Source organism: Cottoperca gobio, chromosome 9, assembly GCF_900634415.1.
Source record: "Cottoperca gobio chromosome 9, fCotGob3.1, whole genome shotgun sequence".
Lineage (NCBI taxonomy): Eukaryota > Metazoa > Chordata > Actinopteri > Perciformes > Bovichtidae > Cottoperca > Cottoperca gobio.
Window position 1 is genome coordinate 19774363 of NC_041363.1, and position 27096 is coordinate 19801458.

Here is a 27096-nt window from a genome sequence, read left to right on the forward strand (position 1 = left end):
TTTAAGTGGCAGGAGAAATCCACTATTAATCAGAAGTGAATGAATGAGTTTACGACTGAATTTATCATTTGGGAAATGTATTGCTTGAACTAATGAGCAAGGGGGTCGTTTTGGAGCTCACAAAGGCTCACAGGAGACATTTTGAGAAGTGTCCCAAGGCTGCAGGTTTTACATTATTCATCTGCTCGCCTTCGGGAGTCAACCACAATAAATATGAAAGGTAAAAGTCCAGCCAACAGATGACTTGATTTTTGTTTTAGTTCAATCATGTTTTTAGATTGTGCACTCTTTGTAATATAAGTTTGACCTTTACCTACCTCACTGAAAGCTAAATCCTCAGCAACATTTTTATTGAAATGTTTGGTACACATGGATATTCATTAACCCTCGGACAAGTGTTGTTGCATTTCTATGCCACTATAAATAAAGTAGTAAGAATTGCAAGTCGTAAAAGTAAATTGCAAATCACAGAAAGATTTATTTAAAAGGAAACAATAGAAACACATTTGAGAAAACAATCTCACCTCAAGTACCATTTAGTAGGTTTTATCATCTTGTCCATGTAAAGCTAAAATTCAACGTTTATTCTTAATAGAAACTGCAATTGAGAAGCAAACATTGATAAAAGCCCTCTGCTAATAAAGGTCATGTGATGAGAGTAAAAGCTGCAGGAAAGCTACTACAAGGACCTTGTGGTTAAATTGTTCTCTCAACTTCAACTTTCTTGCTTTCACAATTTTCTAGCTTCACTTTGATGTGGAACTACTCTTTACAATCAGGAGCAATGCATAGATATGTTTATTTAGACATTTTATTGACATTGATTACACTGTTTACATATTACTTCACATAAAAACAAATAGCACATTCAAAGGATGTTGGAGTCCACGTCCCCTCTGTAAAGCTGACAGACTTTGAGCTTCTTCACAGACTAGGGCAACCTCAAGAAGAGCAACGGAGGAGGGATGTCTCTTCCTGTCGGATGTCGTTTGTACAGAAAGTTACATATTCACTGTAAACTGAAATGGGCTAAAGTCTGGTCAGGGGTTTCCTTGTGCATACCTGAGCCTCTCATATCGGATTTGGAGGGCAGTGTGAGTTTTAAGCAGCTCACGATAGTCATAGTTTATGTGCCTCCTCCCTAGATCTGTGTATTCCTGTTGCAGGTGGTACAAAGCCTTTGTGCTCTCATCCAGGCCAGTTTTCTACTCAGGGTTAAGTACCTTGGGGTACAATGGTACCACTAGACCACTAGGCCATCACCACCCCACTATTACTATTACTATACTGGAAACACCGCTGGACAGCTGCTAAGAAAACCTGGAGTGTATCCCCCTCTCTTATCCCCCCCGCACTGACAACCTGATACCTCTCCACCATCTTCAATGACCCCTGCCATAACCTCAGAACGCTCTTCTCCACAGTAAACAACCTCCTTAAGCCCCGTGTTGACAACCTGCCTAATGCTACTACTGCTCTATGTAACTCATTCCTCCAGTTTCTTGCAGATAAAATCAATACCATTAATCAGTTACTACATTTTGCTCACCCGACTCAAGGTACTGCACTCAGGTGGCTCCAGTCAAATCTTTCCAACAGATCCCACTTCATCTCCCTCCACAACCACTCCACTGCCACAGCCTCAGTCACCCAAGGCGTTCCCCAAGGATCAGTGCTTGGCCCCCTCCTCTTCATCATCTACATCCTCCCCTTTGATCAGATACTCTGCCATTTCAACCTGGACCCTGGACTTTCACTGCTATGCTGATGATACCCAGATATACCTCAGCAAAATTACCAAACTGTCAATTGATGGCTCCACTGTGACATGCAACCTTGGCGTGATCCTCGACCCCATCCTTTCCTTTGAGCCTCACATCTGCCAAATCGTCAAAACCTCCTTCTACCACCATATATATATATATATATATATATATAATATCCACATTTGCAGTCTCCTTATAACTAAATTGAAATCAGACTCTCAAAAATAGAATGTCCTTTAGGCTAAATCTCTTAATGTAAAACAGAGACTTTCACACATGTACTCTGGTGTGCTTTGTGAACCATTTAGGATATATTAACAGAAGGTTAGTTATAACTGTAACACAAATAAACTAATTCAAAAATACATTTAATTAGATATACATGTTTATGCAACAATAATGGATTCCTTATTTTCCTAATTATACAAAAGTCCACACTTTAATTTACATTCTCAGTTTTGTTATTTTTATTGACATGTTTTTCCCATGGTCATTAGAATACCAACACTTACTTTTTTAGACTGAATACTTGGCACTGCTCTAGAAAACCAATGAAAAGTTACAAATTAAGATACTACATTTCACCACTAGATGGCATTATTAGTCAATATCATCACAAGGACAACGCAGTACAACAATACAAACGTGTGCATATATATTGTAATACATTTATACTGAAATAAAGACATAATTCAGGAAGAAATAACTGTTCATGCTCGTGGTTTTAGTCAACTTGTCAAATATATTTCAGTCAGGGTCTCGTGGTTACATCAACGGATGATTTATAACATAACAGAAATGTTGTTATTTCTAGCTTAAAAAAACATGAATGAAATATATTATTATTAGGAGAGTAAGTTGCTCTTGGTATATTATTGACAGGTATTACCAGTATTACTAGTAACAGTCTGGAAGGTAATCACGCATGCGCTGTGGATGCTTTAGGAAGGCTGGGATGATAATTTAATTTCTATGGGCAGAGCGCGAACAAACCACCGGTTCTCGCTGCATAGCCCGAGCCACTTATATATGTGTTTGTCTGTTAACTAACATGAGGCGTGTAGAAAATAGATAGATTTATAGACGGAACATCCTCTGAGCGTTGTGTTTCTTCCCTGGAGAGCCCTCCCTTTTCTGCCAGGTTTCATCTGAAAGCTTGCCGTGGAGCGGTTGTCACACAGGCCGCGAATCGGGTCTTGTTGCTGGGAGGAGACCGTCCAGACTCGCCTCCCTACTAGCATTATTAGCTGGCGATGATGCGCCGCTGCTGCTGGTGTATATTTTACACAGCAGGCCACTGTAAAGCGAGGCAGGTCCTTGGATAATTGTTTACCCCGACGGAACTGAAGGGTGAATAGGAGATACACCACACCTTTCAAGGTAATGTCCTTCCCAGCTAGCTAATGTCATACATGGGCCGATGAATGCAGTGCTGCTCCTGTAACGTTACAGTACACACTAGCAAGCTAACGGTTAGCGGCGTAGTTAGCTGCTTTACGTCTGCCTACATGGCCGTGTAGCTAACCTACTGTTAGGCAAATGTGTACCACGTCACCTAACTGTTGTTCCCTCGTTGATTAGGTTATCGTAACACACTTTTTAATGTTATAATTAAAGTAAATATTGTTCATTAGCAATCACCTAGGTTGTTGATCAAGCCATCATTGGGCCGTCAATGGTAACATAATGTTGAGGTGGTAAGGTAACGTTGACTTAACGCTACAGGTAACGAAACATTAACTTTAGTTTTCTGGCGAAATAAAGGAGCTTAGTACAATCGTATGTATAACGTTAAGCAGGTGTATGCACTTGTTTTTCCTCTTATGTTTTGGTCATTTTAAAGTAATCTCCAGTCAAAATATAGTAATAGTATTAGTGCGATGGTAATATCTGGACAATACATCAGCCTGAAGGGGCAATTGAAAGTGTTGCGAGTTTTATGTAGCCACTGATTGGAAACATACGTCTGCTAGACTTAGGCTACTGCAGATGTTTTGTTATTGTAATAATACTTTGTTTTTGCTGAGACAAAACAAAAAAAGTTAGAAGAGACAGGGCACAGAACACTTTTAAACAAAGTCACTGAGAAAGCAAATGCAATCTTTAGCTGTGAGTTTTGTTTTGTTGCAGGATTTGAGGTTTATTAATGTGAGGTTGTGAGTTAAATGTATCAACTATCAGTAAGATTCCTTTGGTTTTTTGACAGTCAAAATGCGCTTTCTGCAAGTAATATGCATATGGGTTCAAGCAATAGTGTGATAATTTATTGAGAGTAGGACACAGGTTACTGACTATCATCAGATTCCTTTTGCTCTGCAGTTATGGACTAGTACAGTGCATGTGTGCCTGACATGCTGAACATAAAGTTTTGTTCTTGTATTCAGCCCTGTTTTCAGTCAGTTAGCAAAGACTCTGTCATCAAACGTTCGACATAATGAATGTGATCCCGCCTACGAGATACCACTTTGGTACTTCTGTCTCAATCACCAGATGTAAGCTTGATTGACTACTAAAGGGAGGATTAACAGCAGCACCCAAAACACTACTTTCCTTAATTATCGCACAAGCCATGTCAGCAACATTGCAACATTGTATATTGTAGATGGCTAATATGCTTTTTTTTGTCCGCTTACTCAGCAGTATGTTCAGTATAATTGTGACTAACATATTTATTTATTTTAGGATGGATGTTGATTTGTGTGCTGGCGGGGACAGTACCAGGAGAAAAGTGGATTTGGCTGGGGTTTCAGAAGTCACAATGGACGTTGTACCATTGGAGATGTACGATTCCGCCAGAGCAAAAATAGCTGCCAATCTGCGGTGGCTGTTTGCCAAAGCCTATGGCATTGGTAAGTAATTACATTTGAATTCAAGCTACACAAATGCTAAGTATGTTTTCTTTTTTTGATTTGCAACTATATGACTTACCTACTAATTATATATATTACATTACAGATTTAACAGATGGCACATTTGTGACTACAGAGTGATTTAATAAAACCTTGGAAAGTGCTATCTGCACCATATTTTCCCTCATATTTTCATTGTTATTTCAAATGTTATTGTTGTAACAATGCGTTTCCTCTTAGCCACATACTGCCATCAGCAGATTGTGTAAAGCTTCCATGGTAAAACATTGACAGGAAAAGAGAAAGAAATATGTATGCATGTGTGCACTTGACTCGAGCCAACATTAATTCCCACATGACATTTGGCAACTGAAGCCTCCCTCACTGACTCACCAGATCCATTCATTATTGTCGATTGGCCAGTGAGATTGAACCCAAAGCAGGCTGAGTGACAGGAACTGAGCATTAGGCTACATTTGTTAAACTGGACTCAGAGCATGGAAAATGTGGATCTGCTCTACCAGTCACTCCCTGTTAAGATGTTATCAGCATTAGTAACTGGGCCTTTAGGCCAGATTTTGTGGTCATGTCTGTGCTTGCAACAGTCAAAGCGTTGAATACATTTCAGGACTGAGATAAGTTGTATGTAATAGGATTTTTTTAACAACCCTTAAGGAGCCATTTCCTTGTGTATGGCTGCATAACTAGCAACCTTAAAAACCTGAGCATTATCACTGCTTATCTTCTGTTTAGTTGATCCTGAGTTCATTTTCTTTTGCTGGGCACAGCTGGTGAAGAGAGCTATTAACCAGATTTATAAATCAGTTGCCAGTTTGTTTAAAAAAAAAAAACAATGTCTAAAAACAATAGCCAGGTGCCCATATTTGAAGCAGGTTTAGTTTGCTGTAATCTTTATTACACCAGTTTGTAATCACCATTAAATATCTCTTTATGTGTTTGTGTGTGTGTGTATATATATGTATATATATATATATATATATATATATATATATATATATATATATATATATATATATATATATATATATATATACGCACAAAGATTGGATTATCGTCCATGAGAAGAAATGTGTGAGAATGTTGGCCTCATTTTTTTCAGAGAGCCTTCACTCGCATGATAAATACTTAACCTCTTAACTCAGACATAGCAACAGAAAACACCCTGACTGTTTGGTATTTGTTTAATCATCCGTCCGAAAAGGTTGCAGGATTAACATCCCAGCATGCCCCCATTGTTTTACTCCAAGGCTGCTATTTACCTTTTTGGTTTTCAACACAGTGTCTCCTTATCGTAGAATTTAAGCTTAGTCAGTGTAAGCCTCTGCTATCTGATGCACAAGGCCCACCATTCACTGCTTTGCATGTCTGTTGCATCAATGGTTTCTGGTAAAATCATCCATCATGATTTTTAAGAGGCTCATACAAGCTTTCCTTTGTATTCTGCGGTCTCTTATATATCTGTGGTCATTGCACAGATTTCCTTTTGCCGCTGAAGCATTCATAGTAAACAACTGACAGTAAGATCAGAGTTTTAATGGTAATCCAGGTTATGGATGGAAAGCTATTTTCTCTCGTCTGTTTTTTAAGCCTAGTGTTTTGCTGTAAACCCTGCTTCATTAGGCTTCACATTCAGAGTTCATGCCAAAGCTCAGAGGCATTTGCTTGCTCAGTTCACTGTCTGTCATCGCAGGCCTTCGCTAACGATGCAGGCTTAAAGATAGAGCATAACAACATCTCTGTAAAACTAGAAACGATAGAAGGAATACATTGGCCCCAAAGCTTTGGCAGCCAAGAGGGAGGCAACTCTCAGGTGCAGCTGCAATTATCTTCCTCCCCTGGGAACTGAATGTACTAGGCCCATTTTAATGTTCATCCTGTGGCTCATACGGTGTCTTCTACGTTGTTCTTCTACGTTGTTCTTCTACGTTGTTCTTCTACGTTGTTCTTCTACGTTGTTCTTCTACGGTGTCTTCTACGTTGTTCTTCTACGTTGTTCTTCTACGTTGTTCTTCTACGTTGTTCTTCTACGTTGTTCTTCTACGTTGTTCTTCTGCACAGTTGTTTGCTTGGCTCTTACGATGAGTGATGGGCACAAACGGTACCATGTAAACAGTTAAAGTGTCATATCATGTCGTGATGTTGGTGGGTTGTCAGGGATTCAGGTTCATCTGGTGTGTATTCATAAGCATGGGTTCCCTGTTAAGTCTTTGATCTTGCATGTATATGTTTGTGTACATGTTCTCCTGTCCTACTGACACAGCTGCTCCCAGCCTGAGCCACAGACAGCCAGACACAGTGAAAGTGAGCACCTGCCATTGTTGCAGACACATTGCTGGTCCTTACCCTGCTCTTCCCTATCGTGTTGTGGCGCTGATCATGCTTGACTGACTGTGTCGTAGCGCATCCTGGGTGTCTCTGCCAGACCCTATGCTCCACCCCATCCCAGTTAGTAAATGCTTCAGCCTGGCTACTGGTGGCAGGAGGGCGGGGGCAGCTGCCACACGACATCAGTGTCTGTGGAATGAAGTCAAACGTGAAGTCTCGCCTCAGCCAGACCCCTTTTGTTTTCATATACAATCATTCCCACTGTTCTAATGAGTTTATATACTCAGATGCAGCTCTCCAGGAATGACCCACACTGCTGGGTGTTGTGCATAATACATTAATGCTGTTAGAATAAGACACGGTGGCAGACAGCATATCCGTGAGGCCTGTGTTGTTGTAATGCATGTGGCATACAGTGTGCAGGATTGATGCTATCTGAACATTAGCAGCTACTGACATAAGCATTGGTAATCATAGTAAAATCAACATTCCAGTTTATGCCTTTTTTATGCAATCTAATTCTTGCATGACAACAAATGTTCATAGTTTGATAGATTTGATGCATCAAACCAAAGGCTCGTAGTAATAGAAATGTCCCAAACCTTAGGATAGGTTTGGGACTTCCCTACTTTCTAAGTTGCATCAGCAAATGACAAGACAGTGGTACGTCACTTGAAGAACTGTGCACAGGCAAAAACAAATCTAACGTCGGAAGACAGAAGGGCCGCACTTTGATGAGGAGGAATCACAAAAACAAAAATGTGTTAGAAACTAGGAAACCTCTCCCTTGATTTTATCCAACCCTAGTTCTGGGTGCCACCTGAACTTGCAAAGATGTCTGATGTGAGACATATCCGTGTATTACCCTACCACAAAGATTTATTGTAGGTACATATGAATTTCATAAGCTAGATTTTTTTATTAAAATGTTTCCTTCAGGAATTGTGACCAGAAAGCAGAATCTCAATTGTCCAGAATTCAGGAGCCTAAACTGATATTGTGGTCCGTCTTTTGATAGTTCATGTTTTATACTTCATCATTCTTTGCCAATATATTTGATATATTTCTCAAAACCTAGTTTGTTGCCTCCTCACTTTTGCAGTTGATTTGTTCTTCATGTATTATCATCTACAAAACTTCCTGTTTTTTCGTGAGCAGGAGATTGCTGACGAGTGGCTCTCTTGTGACCCCACAGTCAGAGTAGACACTAAGAACACATCACATACCCCCATACGGCTTATGCTGTGTTACTGGAGCTCAGGCACACTTCAACACAGATTTAACAGAACAGGATTCTCACCACACCGTTTTATGCAGTGCAGGATTTTGGACAGATTTTGAGGAACATTTTAGGACTATTTTAAGCCTCTTTGTGGTTTACATTGCAGTATAAATTTGATTTGTGTATGCTGGAAGTCAAGGGCTTCAACCATTGCCCTTATATGGCCGGGATTTCTGGTATCGAGAGTGAAAGCAACAGAATCTTGTGTGTATGTCACTGTTTTCTTTTCTCTCTTTGTGGATCCAGTATTGTTGCGTTAGGGCGGGCTTTGCCAGCACTGTCACCTGAGAGGCCTGCTCTCAGCTTAGCAGGGATCTGTTTCCCAATGTGCTCCTGAGGAAATAAGCTGTGACTTACAATTACAAATGGCCATGTAAACTGAAACCTTTTATAGAACAAATATCACATGGGAAGTTGTTGCATTCCCGTAGCCTGTTGACACTGTAGACGTTCGATGTTTGTAGGCTGAGGCCGACGGAGATGTTGTCGTTAAAGGTGCCATTCCTGCGTCGCCATACAGTCTTTTACTATATTGGTATCTTACCAGCTTCCCCATATCTTAGTCTTAAACTATATGCTGTGCTGTCTAACCACTCTCTCCATTGCAGATCATATCCCAGAGGACCTAAGGGACCCGTTCTACACAGACCAGTACGAGCAGGAACACATGAAGCCGCCTGTCATCCGCCTGCTGCTGTCGTGCGAGCTCTACTGCCGAGTCTGCGCCCTCATCCTCAAGACGGAGCAGGCGGCGTCTCTTCAGTCCCACCTGTCCGTCATCCAGGCTCTGTCCAGAAAGGGCATATATGTTGTGGAGAGTGACGATACACCCGTCACAGATGGGGACCTGTCCTGTGCGCCCATCAAAATGGTGAGTTGTTGGACCTAATGTCGCGATAGACGCGTTAGTAGTCGCATGAAAAAAGGATGTGTGGGAAAACCTTTTAGCTGCTGCTCAATATTACTATATAATATTAAATTCAATATTACTGATATTTGTTATACTCCTGTTGTTTACAGACACATTCAGCACCATGCAGGCCATGATGTTAATTGAGCTTGTAGTCAGAGAAGAAGGAAATCAGACCAGGAGCTCTAACAACTTTGCACATTACCTGTAACATCCGCAGCTCTTCCTGCTTCTGATATATTATCTTTCCTCAGTGGATGAGGCTTCTGCTTTCATCCTCATCCAGCAGAGCAATCAATCTCAGCCACAGGCGTTTGAGACAATAGGAAGCTTCGATCTACTGTGTAAAGTAACTTTAAAACCTTGTTGACAGGCATGACATTTACTACGTATAATTGAGTTTCAGACATGTTTTGCTGCTTGACTCATTGATAAAGTCTCCAGATGATTCGGCCGCATCCTTATCATTTCATTCAAATGAAGAGGTGGAATTTGACTGTTACGCATGCTAGTCGTGTAAGGACTATCATGCAAGATAAGGCCGTGATTATTAGGGCTTGTGGTTTGTTGTTGTTGTCCTGCGACTTATTGCCCCCCCCCCCCAGCAATGAGATCTGATGTCTCACAATTTCACCAAGAGCACTTCACACAGGATAGAATGAACGCCAACCAGCTCACTTGCTCTCAGCCATCTTCCTACCCTTTTTGTTACCAAGGAAACCAGCAATAGTGTGGAGCAGGCCTGGTCTCTGCGGGGGCTGGGGCTGGTCAGGGATGTGCGTCTGCTTTTCCTGTTAGCGGCCTGACAAAATAATCCACACAGGCCTGTGTGTAAGCAGCCAGGACAAAGCCTGGTGAGGGGAAGGAAAATCCTGAGCAGAACACCGCTTATCTTTGATAGACCGTTGGAACCCCCATCCCAGTTTACTGACTTGACAATACGTTTCTATAGCAACTTGCATTAAGTGTGTGTTTGTGTGAATGAAACTGCCTCCGTACCATGTCTGACTCTTTGTTGGGGGGAAACAGCTGGGGCTTGTAAAACCTTGAGAAGCTAGCCAACCTCTTGAGTCTATTTAAACCGTGTGTGTGTGTACGTGTGTGTACGTGTGTGTGTGTGTGTGTGTGTGTGTGTATGTGTGCATGCGTGTGTACGAACGATGTCTGTCTGTCATACGTGGAGACAGCTCAGGGCAGCAGCAGCCCTCTCTATGGGGCTCCACAATGCACTGATGAAGAGGCGCGTGAGTGTTGGAGGAGAACAATAGCTGTAGCAGCACATCATGCTGTTATAGTTGCCCTTTTTGTTCATTTTTTGAGCACTACTTATTGACATTTTGGGGTAAATGAAGTGCAGTTCTTTCATATTTTCTATTTATGCATCATCATATTGCACATACATCATGTTAAGACTCTTCTCTTCTTATTGAACTGAGCATTAATACCTTCTATGTTACCTGTGTAGGAAAGCTAGGACCTGAAAGATAGAAACTTTAATTATCCCTTAAATGACAGCAGAGCAACAGCAGTTATGAAGAGAGGTCTGCCGGTCGAGAAGGAACAAGAATTGATTGGAAATTCCTTCGGCTTAATGATTAAATCGCCTTTGAAAACACAACAGCTCAGCATAACAGTATCTACTGTGCGAGTGAATCCAATGAGCCAGCAGAACCTGAGCAGCCTTTAGCTTCTTTTATGCACAGTCTTCATCCTTTTTTCATTCACTTTCCCCCGACTTAAATCTTACAGTCTAAGTTTGTCTGGAGGTAGATTGTCACCGTTATAGTCACTGTTTTCTATCTACCGTAGGTCGGGCTGTGGTAAAAGCTCTGAATAGCTCTCATTCGCTATGGTAACAAGCCTAATGAGCACTTCCATCACCGATTTGAATTAGCACACAGTCCTGACTGAAACAATGGCATCCATGTATGTGTTCTGTAACGTGTACAGGTCCTGCATTATTGTGATGTTGTGGACATAACCCTTTAGTAATAAACCTTTACATTGAATGAGATTTAGAAAAAGAGGCTGCCTACCAAAACTGGGTTTTGCCAGCTGGGGACAAATATTTTATTAGTATTGTGTTCATTTACCACCCTGGCTATCAAGAAGCAATATTTTTACTGGTAGGCACCAGGTGTTATCCTAATAGGAGTAGGGATACCCCTGCTGGGCCTCTTGATTCCATTAGGATATAGAGAGCGGGTTTAAAGGCGGACACCCATTGTGCTGAATGAGAGGTGTCATTTCTGATTAAAGCGTGGCAGGTTATTTAAAGCTACACAGTTGTGTAGGAACCTCAGTATTGTCCCACTGGAATTCTGATTTAGACGGCATCCTTATCCATTAATCTCATCCGTTTACCCACAACCGATAGTGGCTGTTTTGACAATTTTAAAGAATACAACCTTTTGAAATGATGGTTCATTACTGGCAACAGTAATGACTGAGAGATGCTTGAAACAAACTAGTTCTTACAAAGTGTGGTCCAAACATGTCTGATGGTTGTTTGTCCTGAACACTTAAAGGGGAAGCCCACTGATTTTACACATCTAAGTCTGTTTGCAGGGAAGTGCTACTGTCTGTGTGAAAAATGTTGTTTGGAGCCTTTTGTGGCTCAAGAGGGAGCTGCTGTGCAAAATCTGCTAAATGCGTGATATCCCCACTTGGTGGTCATTTCTCTTTTTTTTTATCAGTAAGAGATACACTTACACTTTCACTATGTTAGCATTGTCCTCATTTGCTGGAGTTACAAGGTAAACATGTACTTTTGATCATATTCCACACCAATAAGCTTCACAGCGTTTTGTTGTTTGGGTAAATTTGCATTAGATTGCAATTTTAGCTTCTTTGCCTCCAGCTTTGATCTTTTAATTGCATTGGAAACCAGGGGAAAATCCAATGACATCGAATTGTCCTCTGTTTCTATGTCTCCCTCACGCAGAGTGCTCACATGCCCATGATTGATGCCCTGATGATGGCTTACACAGTGGAGATGATCAGCATCGAGAAAGTGGTGGCTTCTGTCAAGCGCTTCTCTACCTTCAGTGCCTCCAAGGAGCTGCCCTTTGACCTGGAGGACGCTATGGTCTTCTGGATCAATAAGGTTGAAATGCTGACGGCACAGACTTGAGCAGTGCAAATACAATTAAATAAACACAGCAGCACATAATAAAATAACTTTCCAGCCTTTTTTTTTTTCCTGAATGACTTATCTGATTATGACCCTGTGCTGTTACTCAGCACCATGTGGTATAAATAATCTGTTTCACGCTGACATTATCGGCAACAGTAGCCCACTTATTAATAGTGGGGACCTGGTGCACACACACACACAACAGGCTCAGGCTCATGTTACACTCCTCAATGGGTTGAAGACCTGAGGAAGCGAAAGTAGTGACACAGTTTGTCCAGTAATCCTCATGATGTCCCAAAGCACCACTGTCTGGGATAGTGTCCATTTGGCATTGATTGACAGTTTATATTCCCAAATGGGGGAACAAAAGATTATCATTTTGATTAAATCTATTAATTGTTGAGCCAATAAAATGTGAGAAAACATTTAATGTCCATAACAATTTTCCAGAGCTGACCACAAGGTTACTACAGAGTATGTTAACGCATTTTCTAATTATCTGCGTAATCTGGCTTCTCTTGAGTAACATGTAAACGTACTGTCATTATTTCGTCTGCAGGTAAACATGAAGATGAGGGAGATTACGGAACGGGAGCATAAAGTCAAGCACCACCCCCTGGAGTCCCCCAGCCACCAGAAGGTAAAGCCACTCGCTGTGTCTTCCATTTGCTTCTTTTACAGGCCAGGAAAAAGAAAAGGAAAAACTAAAATACCACAGCCAAAATGGACAACAATTTTGTGCCAGGAGCGCCACATTTTTGGCTTCTGGTGACTTTTATAAGTAACTCCTTTTAAATCAAATAAAAATTCCTCATTAGAGTTTATCCATGTGTCACAACACAATCTTTTTTTATCAAGCAAAAACTTGATTCAGACAACGGCAGGATCCTTAGTTTTAATAAGGAATGTTTCTCCTTAATGGCATTTTGGAGTTGTTCTGACCCTGCTCTGATCCTTTTGTCTGTGCTCTTGACCTGTTAATCTTTCTGCTCCTGTTCCTCATATGTCCCTCCCTCCCCTCTCTTATCCCTGCAAACTGGATAGTCTCCCTCCAAATGGTATTGGAAGCTAGTCCCTGTAAGTTGGATGCCAGTGCCCACTCCCATCACCCCATTTTCTTCCCCCTCTCCTCTTTGCACGCATAATTCTGTGTTGATGTGCGCGCTCTTGCCACCATGGCTCATTCAAGCTCATTCTGTGCTGCTTGTAGCCAGTGTGCCAGTAAGACGGAGAAAGCCGAGTTATTTTATTTCTTCTTTTTGCCGCTTATGGCCAACATGTCACAGACGTGTAAGGTTACTCTGACCTTTTGTGAAGTGTTCAAGAGAAACTCTGCTATCATTTCAAGCTAAAGTAGGCCATGTGCATACGCTGTGTAGGTATTTGCTTGCCCCGTGAAAATAAGAGGTAATCCATGCTTATTACCTACACCTCTCCTTTGCTTTGCAGTCCCATCCCTGGCCACCACCTCTCACTGATCTGCTTTGTCATCCCCCCTCCGGTCTTTCTCTTCTGCTCTCACACCGTTTCTTCTGTGCACACGGTCTCCTCTGACAGTATCTCTGCTCTCTTTGTGTGTGTGTGTGTGTGTGTCAGCCTGATGTCATGCACGAGCTGTCCCACTGCATGCTGGAGCCAGAGGAGCTCTCCGAAGCGGTACAGTGTTCCCTCTTAGGAGAAGTCCCTTTTTTATGTAGAGCTTATTTTGTAGTAGAGATCCTTAAGTTTGGTTGGTAGTTTCACCTGTGTTTTGTGACAAAAGCTGCCTCAGTACAGTTGGTAGAGTTTGGTAGAATGGCCTCCCTATACTGTAGATGCATCGCAGTTAATGTTGCAAGTTATGTCGGCTGTGTTGTCATGTTTTTAAAATGTGATTAGTCCTCTCATAGTTTCACCAGACCCGACCTCTACTTGATCTCCTTATTAATGGCTTTTTGTTGGAGTTTATAGCCCGACCCAGATGTAATTTCTGATACACAGGATATATCTGCAATAAGCAAATATTGGCTCTATTGGAGTAACTCCCTCTTCTGCATGATGTGATATAAATACACATCTCTTCACACAGGAGAGACAGCAAGGCTAATTCAATCTGTCTAAATAACTTTGATTAATGTTCTTTATGCATCTTTTACAAGTACTACAGAGAATGTCAGATCGATTAGGCATTACATAAGGAGGGGTGTTCCCAGTACAAGGTGAATATTTGTAAGTCATGCAGAATCAGTACAAGTACAGTGTGCTTTGGCATCCAGTGCGATCTATATTTATGTTTCTCCAAATCATATGTAGGTCTGTATTTGATCTCCGTTTTTAGTTTCTATAATGGGTGCACATGCCTATGTAACAATGTTTAGCCTATATCATCTGAGTCTGTTGTATTTAGTTCATGTGTGCTTGTTCAATTTGATCAATTATTTGTGGAAACTGAAATAAATGCTCATCCTAGAGTGTGTATCCAAAATGAATGCCACTACACACTCATTTCCCATAAGTAGGTTACCGCCAGTTGCTCTCTCAGTCAGCTGGATCATGTTGCCTAGTTTGAGTGGGCTCTTTGACTAGCCTCCTTCCAACTAAGGCCTGAGGAAGGCTGACCATCCCCTGTGTTCATATCACCGCTCTAACACTTCCACCTCCATTTCCTCACAGTTCACCAGGTCTTTAGGGTTCTCCCTAAACTGTCTGTTCATGGTTCGCAAGATTTTATCGTCATTTTCTTCTGGAAATTACACTTAAACTGTTGTCGATCAAACAACCAAATATCGTTTGCTTTGAATCTCCGGGGGAGAACCTTGATCTGATGCTTAAATGGATAGCCACGAGCATTAACTGAAGCCGAAACATCCGAGATCAATATATGCCTTGACTAGTTCACACGTGAATCATGCAGCAAAAGAGATTTGTACTTGTGACATTAGTCATTGCATTTAGGATGTTTTATGTCGTGTCAAGTCGTTGGTAGAACCGTGGTGGTGTGTGTTATTTATAGAGTGTATTTAAGAAGTGGACTTAATCACCGCTCGTCACCAATTAGTTTGTGGACTAACTTATTGAATAGTTTTGCATTTTGCCCGTCGCCATCTGTTTTTTTTTTTGCCAGAAGTGGCCATATTTTGGGTGGGTGTAGCTGTGCAGGAATACACATTGCGACACCTTTACCCTGATAGACGGGTCACATCGGTAGTTAATCATAATGTAGCCACGCTGTAAAGCATACGCTGTTTTATCATCTTTTTTTATTTACTGTAAATGGGCCAATCATTTACAAAATGAACATCATTCCGTATATAAGAAGACTTAAAACTAGCGATTGAGAACATAAATTAATCAGGAAAATGTTTACTGAGGTGATAAATCTTAGTATTCTGTTTACCATAATAGTATGGTGATTTTCTCGTAGACATCTATACATTCGGACCTCTTTTTGCAACCAGACGAGTCGCCCCCTGCTGGATATTAGATATAATGCAGGTTTAAGGCATTTCTGCATTGGCTTCACATTTCTGACCCAGAGGCTACGTCCACTTCTTGTATACAGTCTTTGATGTAATTGCTGTTGCTTTTCTTCTCATAAAACCCTCTTCCTCTCCCTCCGGCGGTCAGGTACGGTATCGTCGGGAACACGCGTCAGGCCGACAGCTGCCATTCTTCCCTCTGCTGGAGGACCTGATGAGGGATGTTTGTGACGGAGCTGCTATGCTCACTGTGGTCAACTACTACTGCCCGGACCTCATGAAGCTGGAGGGTATGCTATGCTTGCATGCACACACTTTCACAATAGCTACAATTCAGTAACTATCAGTTGCCCTCAAATAATTTTTCCATAAAGAGCATCAGCTTTCTTTGCTCGCACATTGAATTTAATATCCATGTGTGACTCTATTTTTGGCACTAGCACATGGCTTACTGTGCCAGTATAGTCGGTGTGACATTTATAGGTCCCCAGGTCATTGAGTTGTGTCCTGATCTGACTCTGACTCTCTGCCTGTCTGATCAGATATTTGCCTGAAGGAAGTTCCCTCCATCGCTGATAGCCTGTACAACATCAGGCTGCTCAAAGAGTTTGCCAACGAGTATCTGAATAAAAGTTTCTATCTGACGATGGAGGACATGCTCTACTCGCCACTTGTGCTCAAGGTACAAAAAGTGACATAATGTGTTTTCAATAACATGTGCAATAAAAATGTACATTTCACCGTGTACTACAGCCATCATATCAGGCATCAGCAGACTCTGCTGCTGGCACTATATTACCTGCTTGTATTAAGTGAGGGTAACCATTCTTGCTGTTGTTGTAAGCTTTATTATGATCAAGAGTCTTTCTAACATGTTTCTTGTGCTCTATGTAGCACAATGTGATGGTGTTCATTGCTGAACTCTTCTGGTGGTTTGAGACTGTCAAGCCAGAGTTTGTCCAGCCCAGAGATCTCCAAGAGTTCAAAGATGGTAAGCATCCCTGTGGGATTACTGCACACTGAAAGTATCACACTGGTGAAAGACTTGATGACTAAGCAGCTTCTAATGTTGACTAATAGGTAGTATAATTAAAGTGCATTGTTTTAGCAGCACGACAGTTACTCAAAACACAAACTGATCATTCAATTCAAGCAATACACAAAGCTGCAAACTCGCCACCTACCGGCGGTATTTACCGTTTTTTATTTTAAGATATGTCACCTGTGTGATGCCTGTCACATTTTTCTACCCACTTGAGTTTTCATACGTGAGAATCCAAGTTTATTAAACAGTTCTCACATAATGACCGTGCAGCTGAAGCTAATCGCATCTTTACTGTACTTTTTAAATTCTCTCATTGATTAGGAAACAGCTTTTATTTGTTGGTGTTTTTCTACAACATGATTGGAAGTTGCATTTAAAATGCAAACCACTTTTATTATGTTTATCTGCGTCACAAATACAAATAAATCCATCAGTCACTGCAAGTATTGACATGATCAGCGCCTCTTTCTTCCTCCTGTCCCTCAGCTCGAGCCATAGCTCAGCCCAAGTGTGCCCGCCCATCAGTGCCTATCTCCAACGCCACCAAGCGCAGCTTCCTGGCCAGCCCTGGTGTGGCCGATAACCAGAGCAGCCCCGAAGTCTGTAACAGGTACTTCCTGCACCCTGAAGACTCTGACCCCCTGTAAGTCTTCTCTCACTTTCCTTCTCGTTCCACCTCGCCATGATCCTGTGTCCTAACCAGTTACAGTAGCCCTACAAGGATGGCTATATATGCAGCAGTGTCTGACCTTCATTCTCATGTGCCCTCCTCCTCCTCTAACCCTCTTCTCCCCTCACCAAATTGAATAATGATTCATACAAAGTAAAGCTGCTTATTGCATTGTCTCTTTGTTTGTGTGTGCATTGCTAGCGCTTACGTGAAAGTTTAGGTTAGCTATTTTAAAGGGTACTGAACTGTCACTTGGGTCTTTTTCATGCCAGTTTCTTGTGCGTTGTCTGTTAAAGTATTTCAAAGATTTTCATTTGGTTGGGCAAAACATTTCTGAATTCTTTGTACTTCAAGACTTTCTGATGATTTGCTCTCCCAATAGTGTTTGAATGACAGTTCTGATTTTGCAAACCTGCTAAAGAAAAAAAACATTTCTGTTTTTTGGCTTTTAGTAAAGGGGGTCCAACCTTCAGTCCTTCCCACCCGCTCCTGCCTCTCCGACAGAGGCAACAAAAGCAGCAAGGAGAAGACGGTGCGGGTAAGGACAACAGCCGTTACACCCATTACACCAACGAAACACACAGGCTTAATTGTCATTATATGATGGACAGCAGCTGTTTTTTATAGTTATTCATTGCTTGTGTGTGTTTCTGTTTAGGTCCCAGAAACCGCTCAAACTCCCTCACTCAGATGGACGGACAACCCCGAGGCTCTGTTGTTGCTTGGCCAGACAAGAGGCAGAGGTACCCAAAGATAGTATACAACCTAATCTAAACTGCTGTGAAGAAGATGACACCTTTTTAAAGCTCAGAGGGCTTTGTTTGAAATCTGCTGATAAATATTTATATTGCAATGGATGCAAATATTCTTTGGTTACAGGTTCGCACCACGTCTGTCTATTTGTAAGCATGTACAATATTATCATCTATACGGCAAAGATTCTAGTGTACATTAATATTTGTAGAGCTGCAGGGATTAGTCAGTTAATTGATTTGTCGGTCCAAAGAAAATTAGTTGGCAACTATTTTTTATGTGTTTTATTAGTTATTTTTATTTTTTTACTTTGCTGCTTTTCTTTGTCTTCCGCTTTAGTGAATTGAATATTTTTGGGTTTTGGACTGTTGGTGACATTGTCTTGCACCTGCCTGCTTTATTTTTATGAGGCATTCTGACCACATATCATGTTTTAGAAAAATGTCCATCCCAGTTTCTAAAAGTCCAAGGTAATGTCTTTACATGTCAGTCCAAAACCCAAAGATGTTCATATGTTGCAGCTCTATTGATAGCTATATCTATCATGATGACTTCATAAGTAATATTTTCCCCATGTTCTCCTCCTGCAGACCAATGTCCACACTCGGCCCCTATATGTTTCATTCAGCCGCAGACAGTGAAGCAGACGCTGCTTCTGGAGACAGTTTGAGTCTGGCTCGCTCCATAAGTAAGGACAGCCTGGCGTCCAATGTCATCAACATCACACCCAAACACCAGACTTCTGTCCTCCAGCCTTTACAGACTGCAATGCGCAGAATCAACGGCCACAGCCTTCTGGGAAATGTCAACATTGAGGACCAGGAAGACACTCTGGTGGCAGTTGCCAGGACTGATGCTCCCGTCGTCCCCGAACGGGTCGACGGGACACAAGCAACTGCCACAGTGGGACCTAAACCTTCCGCTGAGTCCAAACCCGCACCAGATAGCTTTTACCTAGAACCACTGATGCCTTCCGTGATCAAACCAGCTAAAGAGAAATCTGTATGCCTAAACAAGGAGGAGGAGAGTGGTGAGGGGCCGCACTCTTTAGGAAGGGGCTCTCTGCGCCGAGGAGATGGATCTACATCAGCCGTTCGTAGGAAAGCTCCCTGCAACTTGAACCAAACCTTCACTCCTCTGGGTCAGGAGGCCCACTCGTCAGAGGAGCCTCAACAGGGTCAGGCAGATGTCCGCCCCATTGTTACCAGCAGTGTGGACCCCTCGCCCATAGAGCCAGCTGGGGGTTTCTACCTTCATTCAGATTCGGAAGAACCAAAGTCTGGCCAGGGTCTGGACGCAGAACTTGAAGACCTGGATGAAGAGGAAGAGGATCTGGATGAAGCTTTTACCATTAAAGACCCCAACAGGCCCAGGAAAGTCTTTATTGACGATGATGACGATGAAGAAGAAGAAGAATCGGCCAAACTCCAAGAGGACATGAATGTAAAAGAGCATGAGGACAAAGACATGAATGGGGGCAGCGGTCGCTCTAGCCCCTGCCTCAGCGCTCACTCCCAGGCCAGCAGCATGGCCAGTGGCAGTGTGCGCATGACCTCCTTCGCCGAGCGCAAAGCCCAGCAGCAGCGCTTCGGCAGCAACCATGACCTTCGCTCCAGTGCCTCAAGCTCCCAAAGGACCACACCAGATGGATCAGAGTGCAGTGGGCCCCTGGCTTCCTCCTGGAGGCTTAAAAGGGACCAAAGCCCCTCCTCACCCTTGGGAGGGTGCAGCCGTATAGGCGATGGTAGCGGCGGTTCTAATGTACTGGCTTCTGAAATTGTCCAGCTCCGTATGCAGCTGGAAGAGAAACGGCGTGCCATTGAGCACCAGAAGAAGAAGATGGAGGTGCTGTCGGCGAGGCAGAGGCAGAAGCTGGGAAAGGCAGCCTTCCTGCATATTGTAAAGAAAGGTGGAGGCAAGAGTGACACATTACCCAACCCGCTTAAAGCTAACCTCTCTAAAGACGAGCTCGTCGGGGCGAAAGCACTATCAAGTAAAGATGATATGTCTGTTGATGCCCTGAGGGGGGACAAAGACGTGGCGGGAACGACCCCGGCAGTTGCCGTAGAAGCAGACAAGAAAGGGACCAGCGGAAGCTTGTATCTGGAAGAAGAGTTGGACCTGAATGAGTGCAACCACTCCATCGATCTATTGAACGACGCCATCGGCAGCATCCAGCAGCAGATGATACAGCTGTCACTGCAGCAGGAGATGTTGATGAAACAGAATGTACAGTCCACGCCTGGCGCAACTCCACCTCCTCCGGTCACAAGTGACAAAAACGGTGACGCCAAGACAAGCTTTCACTTTGTGGAGCACCTCTCCAGCGCCAGCACCACTCTCACCAGGAAGCCTCCCAAGCTGAGCTCAGGCCGGGGCTCTAGGTCCAAACCATCAGAGCTAAAGATAGCGAAGGAGCAGAGCCGGCAGCCTTCCAGGACACTCACCCCCACCCAGAGTGGGTCAGAGACATTACCACACCTAAGGCAGTTGGCTGGGGGCAGGTCCCCCAGGGCCGACCAGCCCGACAGCCCCAGAAACCCCACAGCAGGAGAGGCAATTGACAGGCCAGGCTCTGGCCACATTCGGAGCGCCAACTTCCGCCTTCATGACGAGGCGAACATGCGCCTGCCAACCCGAGTGGACCCGAAGGCAGCAGCTGTCCCAGAAGTGTCCTTTGACGAGTGTCTGTCCAGCACCCTTAGAGAGTCTGAGCTCAACTCTTCAGACGGGTCAGGGAAAGAGAATATACCATCAGACGAGGTGCAGCGCAACAGATCCCACCTGATTGAGGTCGATCTGTCGGAGCTGAAATTCCCTGAGGAAGATGAGGCTGCTGAGGACTCAACAACAAAAGGTGATGGAGAGCAGAAGTCAGGCCTGGGCTTCTTCTTCAAGGTAATGACTTTGCACAAACATTTTTTTTTTAATATATCCATTTTCATGCAGTCATGATTTCATAAATGGCACTATTCCATTTAAATGAATCTACACAATATTTATGATATATGAGAAAAATCTGAAGAATTGGCAAATTCCCTTTTTTATTTTTTTATTATGATTAAAAATGTGTTATAGAGTCTGAGCTGATGTTATGCGTTTCTATTATAATGGCATGTTTCTTTATTTTTCTTTGTGTTTTTCTCTTTCTCCACTGGGCACTTGTTGTTATCCTTGTATATTAAGCCTTTTGAATCCGTATGTTCTCTGATTATCCACCTAGTCCTTTATGTCAGCAATAAATGAAAGTTTCATGTTTTCATGGTAGGATGAGGCGAAGGCAGAGGATGAGCTTGCTAAGAGGAGAGCAGCGTTCTTGCTGAAGCAGCAGAAGAAAACCGAGGAGGCTCGAGTCCGTAAACAACAACTAGAATCGGAATCGGAGCAGAAACGAGACGAAGCCAGGTAACTTACTTTGCTAACATTACGAAAGATTCAGATGTTTCCCCCCCCCAAAAAAATATTAAAATTCAGCTGATTTGTTTCGAAACCAGACAGAAGGCCGAGGAGGACCGCTTGCGTAAAGAAGATGAGAAGACGCGGCGGGAGCTGATCAAGCAGGACTATCTGCGGAGGAAGCAGCAGGAGATGTTCGAGGAACAAGGCCTTGTGAAGCCCAAACCCCCCAAACTGAAGCAGAAACACAGACCCAAGTCTGCAGTTCAGAGAGGAATCCCCCAGCGAACATTTCTCCAAGTGCCCTTCCACACGTAAGAATGTTACAACATGGCTTTGACATTTAGCCGTTACATTTTTCTTTACACGTCTCAGCACGGTGTGCTTAATTAGTTTTTTTTTACAGCTGAGCTATTGCAGCCAGTCATTTTCTAATTTACTGTAAAAATGACATGGCCTACGATTATAAATACCACATTAATACTAATATACACCCATATCTTTGGCACTTCAGATGTAATAATGGGATTAAGGAATGTTGAGGATGTCAATCAGCGTTTCCACCAGCAAATGTCATATATTTAACTTCCTGATTATCACTGATTAATAACTGTTAAAATAAGTATTGTTTGAACTTTTCATAACTGTGTTACATTATTTACAGTTTGACATGTGCAATTTTTGATACATTCATTTATATTATTGTGTTTTATAGGCATCTTGAAATAAGTGAAATAAGTGCTCTGAAGTTCCTTATGCCCTATGGATAAAGTCTCAAATGTTTACAAGCACTTGCTTCTGAAGTAACACTGTAACCTTTTACAAAATATTTGAACATTTCCTCTCTGTTTCTCATAGCTGACAATCTGAGCACCGCCCAATCAGGCTCCAGTCTGTCCCTGGCCTCCGCTGCGACCAACGAGGGCGACAGCGTTAACTCTGGAGGGGCTGGCTCTCAGCGGTACGTCACTCACAAATTTAGTTTAGTTAACTTGTGAGCTTGTACTTAAGAATACTCTATTTATTGTCCATTTTTAAGATGTGAAGTAGTTATAGTTTATATTTACAAAAATCATCCTTATTGTTCCACCTGTACCTCCTTACATCGTGTCTTTCAGCTGCGACTCTGTGGAGTCGTTTCCAGGCAGTCGTAACAGCCGAACTGCAGAAAGAGACTGGGACAACGGCTCCACTGCGTCTTCCATCACTTCCATGGCTGAGTATACTGGTACGTGCACACATTTTTATTATTCAATGTTTTTTATTTTGTCCAGTTGTCCTATGATCAGTGACAAAAAGATCAATACGTCAGGACACAATAAACACAGCTTGTCAGAACAATGGACTGTTGCATGACATGGACTTGTTAGCTGCAGCTTATCTGTAGTCATCTTATCTGACTGACCGTTTTCTCTCTTGTTATGCGTTACATAATACCTATGTGCTTTAACTGTCTATTCTCTTTTTAGGTCCCAAACTATTCAAGGAGCCCAGCTCCAAGTCGAATAAGCCGATCATCCACAATGCAATCTCTCACTGCTGCCTGGCTGGCAAAGTCAACGAGCCTCAGAAGAACCAGATCCTAGAGGTCAGTAGTCCGACCTGCACGTCTGACTGTATTCACCATCTTCTAATATGAAATTCTGCGACACTGCTATCCTGGCAACATGGCAGAAGACTTATTCTGATCCATGTTTGTGGTGACGCGCTTCATTGACAAATGCAGGGATCAATGTCACTGCATAATATCTTCAGCTGCTATAGATCGATAGAATTGATCACAAAATAAAATCTGGACCTACTTTATCTTAGAAAATCAGAAAAATAAATGTTACATTTGTTGTTATTCGGACCACTAAACGTCTTGTTAATCCCACATGCTGGTCGGACATGTAGAGACATGGCAGAAGACTTTTTCTGATCCATGTTTGTGGTACACCGGTGGGAAGCACTTTCCCACATAAAGAGTCTACACCTTAATAACAGCTAAACCTGCAACACGAGCCTGCAGAAGAGCAGTTAACCAGGCTTACTGGACACTTTGAGGGTTGAATCATTTCAGAACACGCACCCTTAAGACAAAAAAAAGAAGCAGAAATATTTTAACGGGGAATAAAATGAAAGAAATGTCAAGAAGAGCAACTGTGGATTTCTCTCCAATTTTTCAAATGTAATTTTTAGGTGGAAAAAGTCTCTCATCAGGCCAAAAAGACCATAACTTACTCAGTTTACACACGTGTCTGCCTCTCTAGGATTTGAACCAGCAGCCTTACACAGATAAACCTACTAATGTAATATAGCTCAATGCCATATTAATAATACACGTGTTCTTACTGCTGTTTAACCTCCTTCCCCACTAGGAGTTGGAGAAGTGCGACTCCAACCACCTGATGATCCTGTTTCGTGACGGCGGCTGCCAGTTCCGGGCGCTCTACTCGTACTTCCCCGACACCGAAGAGATACAGAAGCTGACGGGAACAGGACCCAAGAGCATCAGCAAGAAGATGATCGACAAGCTGTACAAGTACAGCTCCGACAGGAAGCAGTTCACCGTCATCCCTGCCAAGACGGTGTCAGTCAGCGTGGACGCCCTGACCATCCACAACCACCTGTGGCAGACCAAGAGAAGTGCTGTGCCAAAGAAAAGCGTGAAATAACAGATGGCTGGAGTTGAAACCCCCTATCATCCAAATCATCTTCTCCTCATCTTGCTTGTTTCCTGCATTGATGCCCACAGCCAAGCTCCACCGCCATGCTCGGTCTGGAAACTTACTCGGGAGAGGACGCACTTATGGACATGTGAGGTCCTCTGTAGGTGGACCCAGGCAGAAACAAGGGAAAGGTATGTGTGTGTGTGTGTGTGTGTGTGTGTGTGTGTGTGTGTGTGTTTGTGTGTGTGTGTCACAGGCTGGTGCGAGGGACTGGTGCTTGCAACAAAAAGAGGAATGCCGGCTGAATTGGCTTCCTCTCCCTGTGATCTCAGTGCGATCTCTTCGGGTGTCTTTCGGTCCGGCTTGGTTTTTCTACGACGACCACCACTCAAGCATGTGGCATTTTGTTTCCTCAGTCTCCCTCATGTGTGGTGGATGTTAATTTTTACATTAAGTATTTATTAGTTCAGCACTGTCATGGTTGAGAGCTCAGCGGCAGCACTGAAGTACTTCCTTCTCTCCAGAAATGCTTCTCCTTTGGACACATTTGGACAAAAAGGAGGGGACATTGGGGGAATTCTGTCGCTCTTTTAGGGAAAATCCGAAGCAAGGGATCTTTGTACAACCCTGTCGGACTGCTCTGCTAAACGAAAAACAACATTCTCTTCCTGCGTGGACGGTCTAATCTGTCGAATCAGGCTGGCATTGCCGATTTTGCCTCACCAGGGATCTCCAGAAAACAACAACCTGCTGCTCTGAACTGTCTTCTTTTCGTCACGAGGGAGCTCCTCAGGTCTCCCTCCGACATCCGTTGGCCTTTCACGCATCGTGGTACTATCGTCTATTTATTCAACCGCTTTTTAAACTAGACGCTGATCGTGTAGCACTGGATATGTGTATAGCAAAAAAAATGTTAACTGTCACTTTTATTCGTCAAAACATCCTTTTTCTCGAGGGTGTCACAAGAGGGTGAAGGATGGGTTTTGGTACAGACATTTTTTTATTATTATTTGCTTCTTTTTTTAATTATTATGATTACAGCGATGTGGTATAGAGCTGATGTTATGTGTTTTAATCATAACGGGAATTCTCTGATGTTTAGAGCTTAGTTGTGTTTTCTCTCCACTGGGCACTCCTGAACTGTCCTGTATAAAGGTGCACTCATGAACACTTGTCGACGGCTTCTTTCATGCAATGTAACCCCTCACCCTACTCCCTCTCCCCCCTGAGTGTTTCGGTTGGCCTGTCCCATCTTTAACCACGAGAGCGACACACGCACACACACACACTTGTTGTGAAGGGTGTTTTATCGGCGCTTCGAATGACAGTATTTGGTGTGTGTGTGTGTGTGTGTGTGTGTGTGTGTGTGTGTGTGTGTGTGTGTGTGTGTGTGTGTGTGTGTGTGTGTGTGTGTGTGTGTGTGTGTGTGTGTGTGTGTGTGTGTGTGTGTGTGTACTGTGGTTCAGTCATGTACCAACATTAAAGAACATTCCTCCAAGGTGTTGACAAACACTTGCCACGTCGTCTCTTCTCTGTAAATCAAAGTGCTTTTTTTAACCGTTTGTTGGCCTCGAGAACAACCAGAAGTGTTGCACGAGCACTTTACTTTCTGTTTGTTGGAATTTTGAATGGGCATAAAAGCTACAAACTAATTGATAACACTGCTGTTGTGCGTTCGTAAAATTGTTCAAACTAAACCAAACACTAAGATTGAATGCTGAGATGTAAAGCTGAAGAGTCTTTGCTGACATGATACTACTGCTGTCTCCAAAAACACAATACTTGATTTCTCCTTTGCTGCATATTGAATTTGTTTTCTGGTGTAGGGGGTGGCAGATCCTTAAATGTATGCAAGTGTATTTTTATGTTAACTAAAAGATTGTACTGGCATTTGGTAACCATTTTTGTTACACTCGTGTACTTGTCATCCTTGTTGGTTTTTATCTTTGATCCCATGCCATCTATTTATTTAAAAACAATGGAAGCACTGAAACAATAAATTTTCAAGTGAATAAAAGTCACATTTTTCATTATTCTTTTCTCACGACTTGATTTGTCCATTTGTGAGACTGTTTGTTTTTATTTTGCTAGTTTTAGACACCACAGCTCACCTAGAAGGAGTTTTGTTTTCACGTTTGTCACACGAGGCGACGCTGCATCTTCTCACTGAGTTGTTGTTATTCTTTCCCATTTGAGTTGACACTAACATCACGGGGTTGTACGAATCTTCTTAAAGCAAATAAGCAAAATTGTTACATCCAGCATGACACTATGTATCTTCAGTGGTGAAGCCTCCCCTGGTGCTAACCGCCTCACACTCCACCACCCAACTGGAACAGCGGCGTCAGTACCCGCGCTCATAACCATGGCAAACTCTGCTCCGCCATGGCAACAGTGTTTCTTTTTCACACCTGCTGGTTCAGGTGGTCACAAGACAAACTGTCACTCCAGGTCCAAGTCGTAGACCTGCACCGATCAGCTCGGTCACCATGAAGCGTAAGTGCTCGTATTCCTTGTTCGTACAACACGTTATTAACAATTATGAAGTGAAATTTTCCGATTCCTCTCGTTTGTCCACAGTTGTTGCCGGTCTCGTGTTGATGCTGGTAAATGTGCGTTTGAGCCATTCTTGTTTTGGAGACGGACAGGTTCTTTTCTGCCTGGCGATCCCACCAGGTGAGGACTTTCAAGTGACCCACATGTATTGCGCTGATGTAAGCCTTTTTAATGATGTATTCTGATGCATATTTCTTCTTTACAACAGCTTTAGAAAACTTTTATATAAAGTGTAAACTAAATATTGTTTCCTCAAAATAAATTACCCAACATGTTAA

At 42.7% G+C, this 27096-nt stretch overlaps 1 protein-coding gene across 1 annotated transcript; it reads left to right on the top strand.

The window, feature by feature from the left end:
* Positions 1 to 2718: 2718 nt before the first annotated feature.
* Positions 2719 to 26302, top strand: camsap1b (calmodulin regulated spectrin-associated protein 1b). Its single transcript, XM_029439046.1, is given in 19 exon segments — positions 2719 to 3146; positions 4449 to 4615; positions 8852 to 9114; positions 12098 to 12259; positions 12849 to 12929; positions 15896 to 16037; positions 16290 to 16429; positions 16642 to 16738; positions 17279 to 17435; positions 17915 to 18000; positions 18121 to 18205; positions 18806 to 21113; positions 21484 to 21620; positions 21710 to 21875; positions 21877 to 21925; positions 22470 to 22572; positions 22730 to 22839; positions 23081 to 23199; positions 23972 to 26302. Coding segments are annotated over 18 exon segments (4668 nt in total). The 5' UTR covers positions 2719 to 3146; position 4449; the 3' UTR covers positions 24269 to 26302.
* Positions 26303 to 27096: the final 794 nt, after the last annotated feature.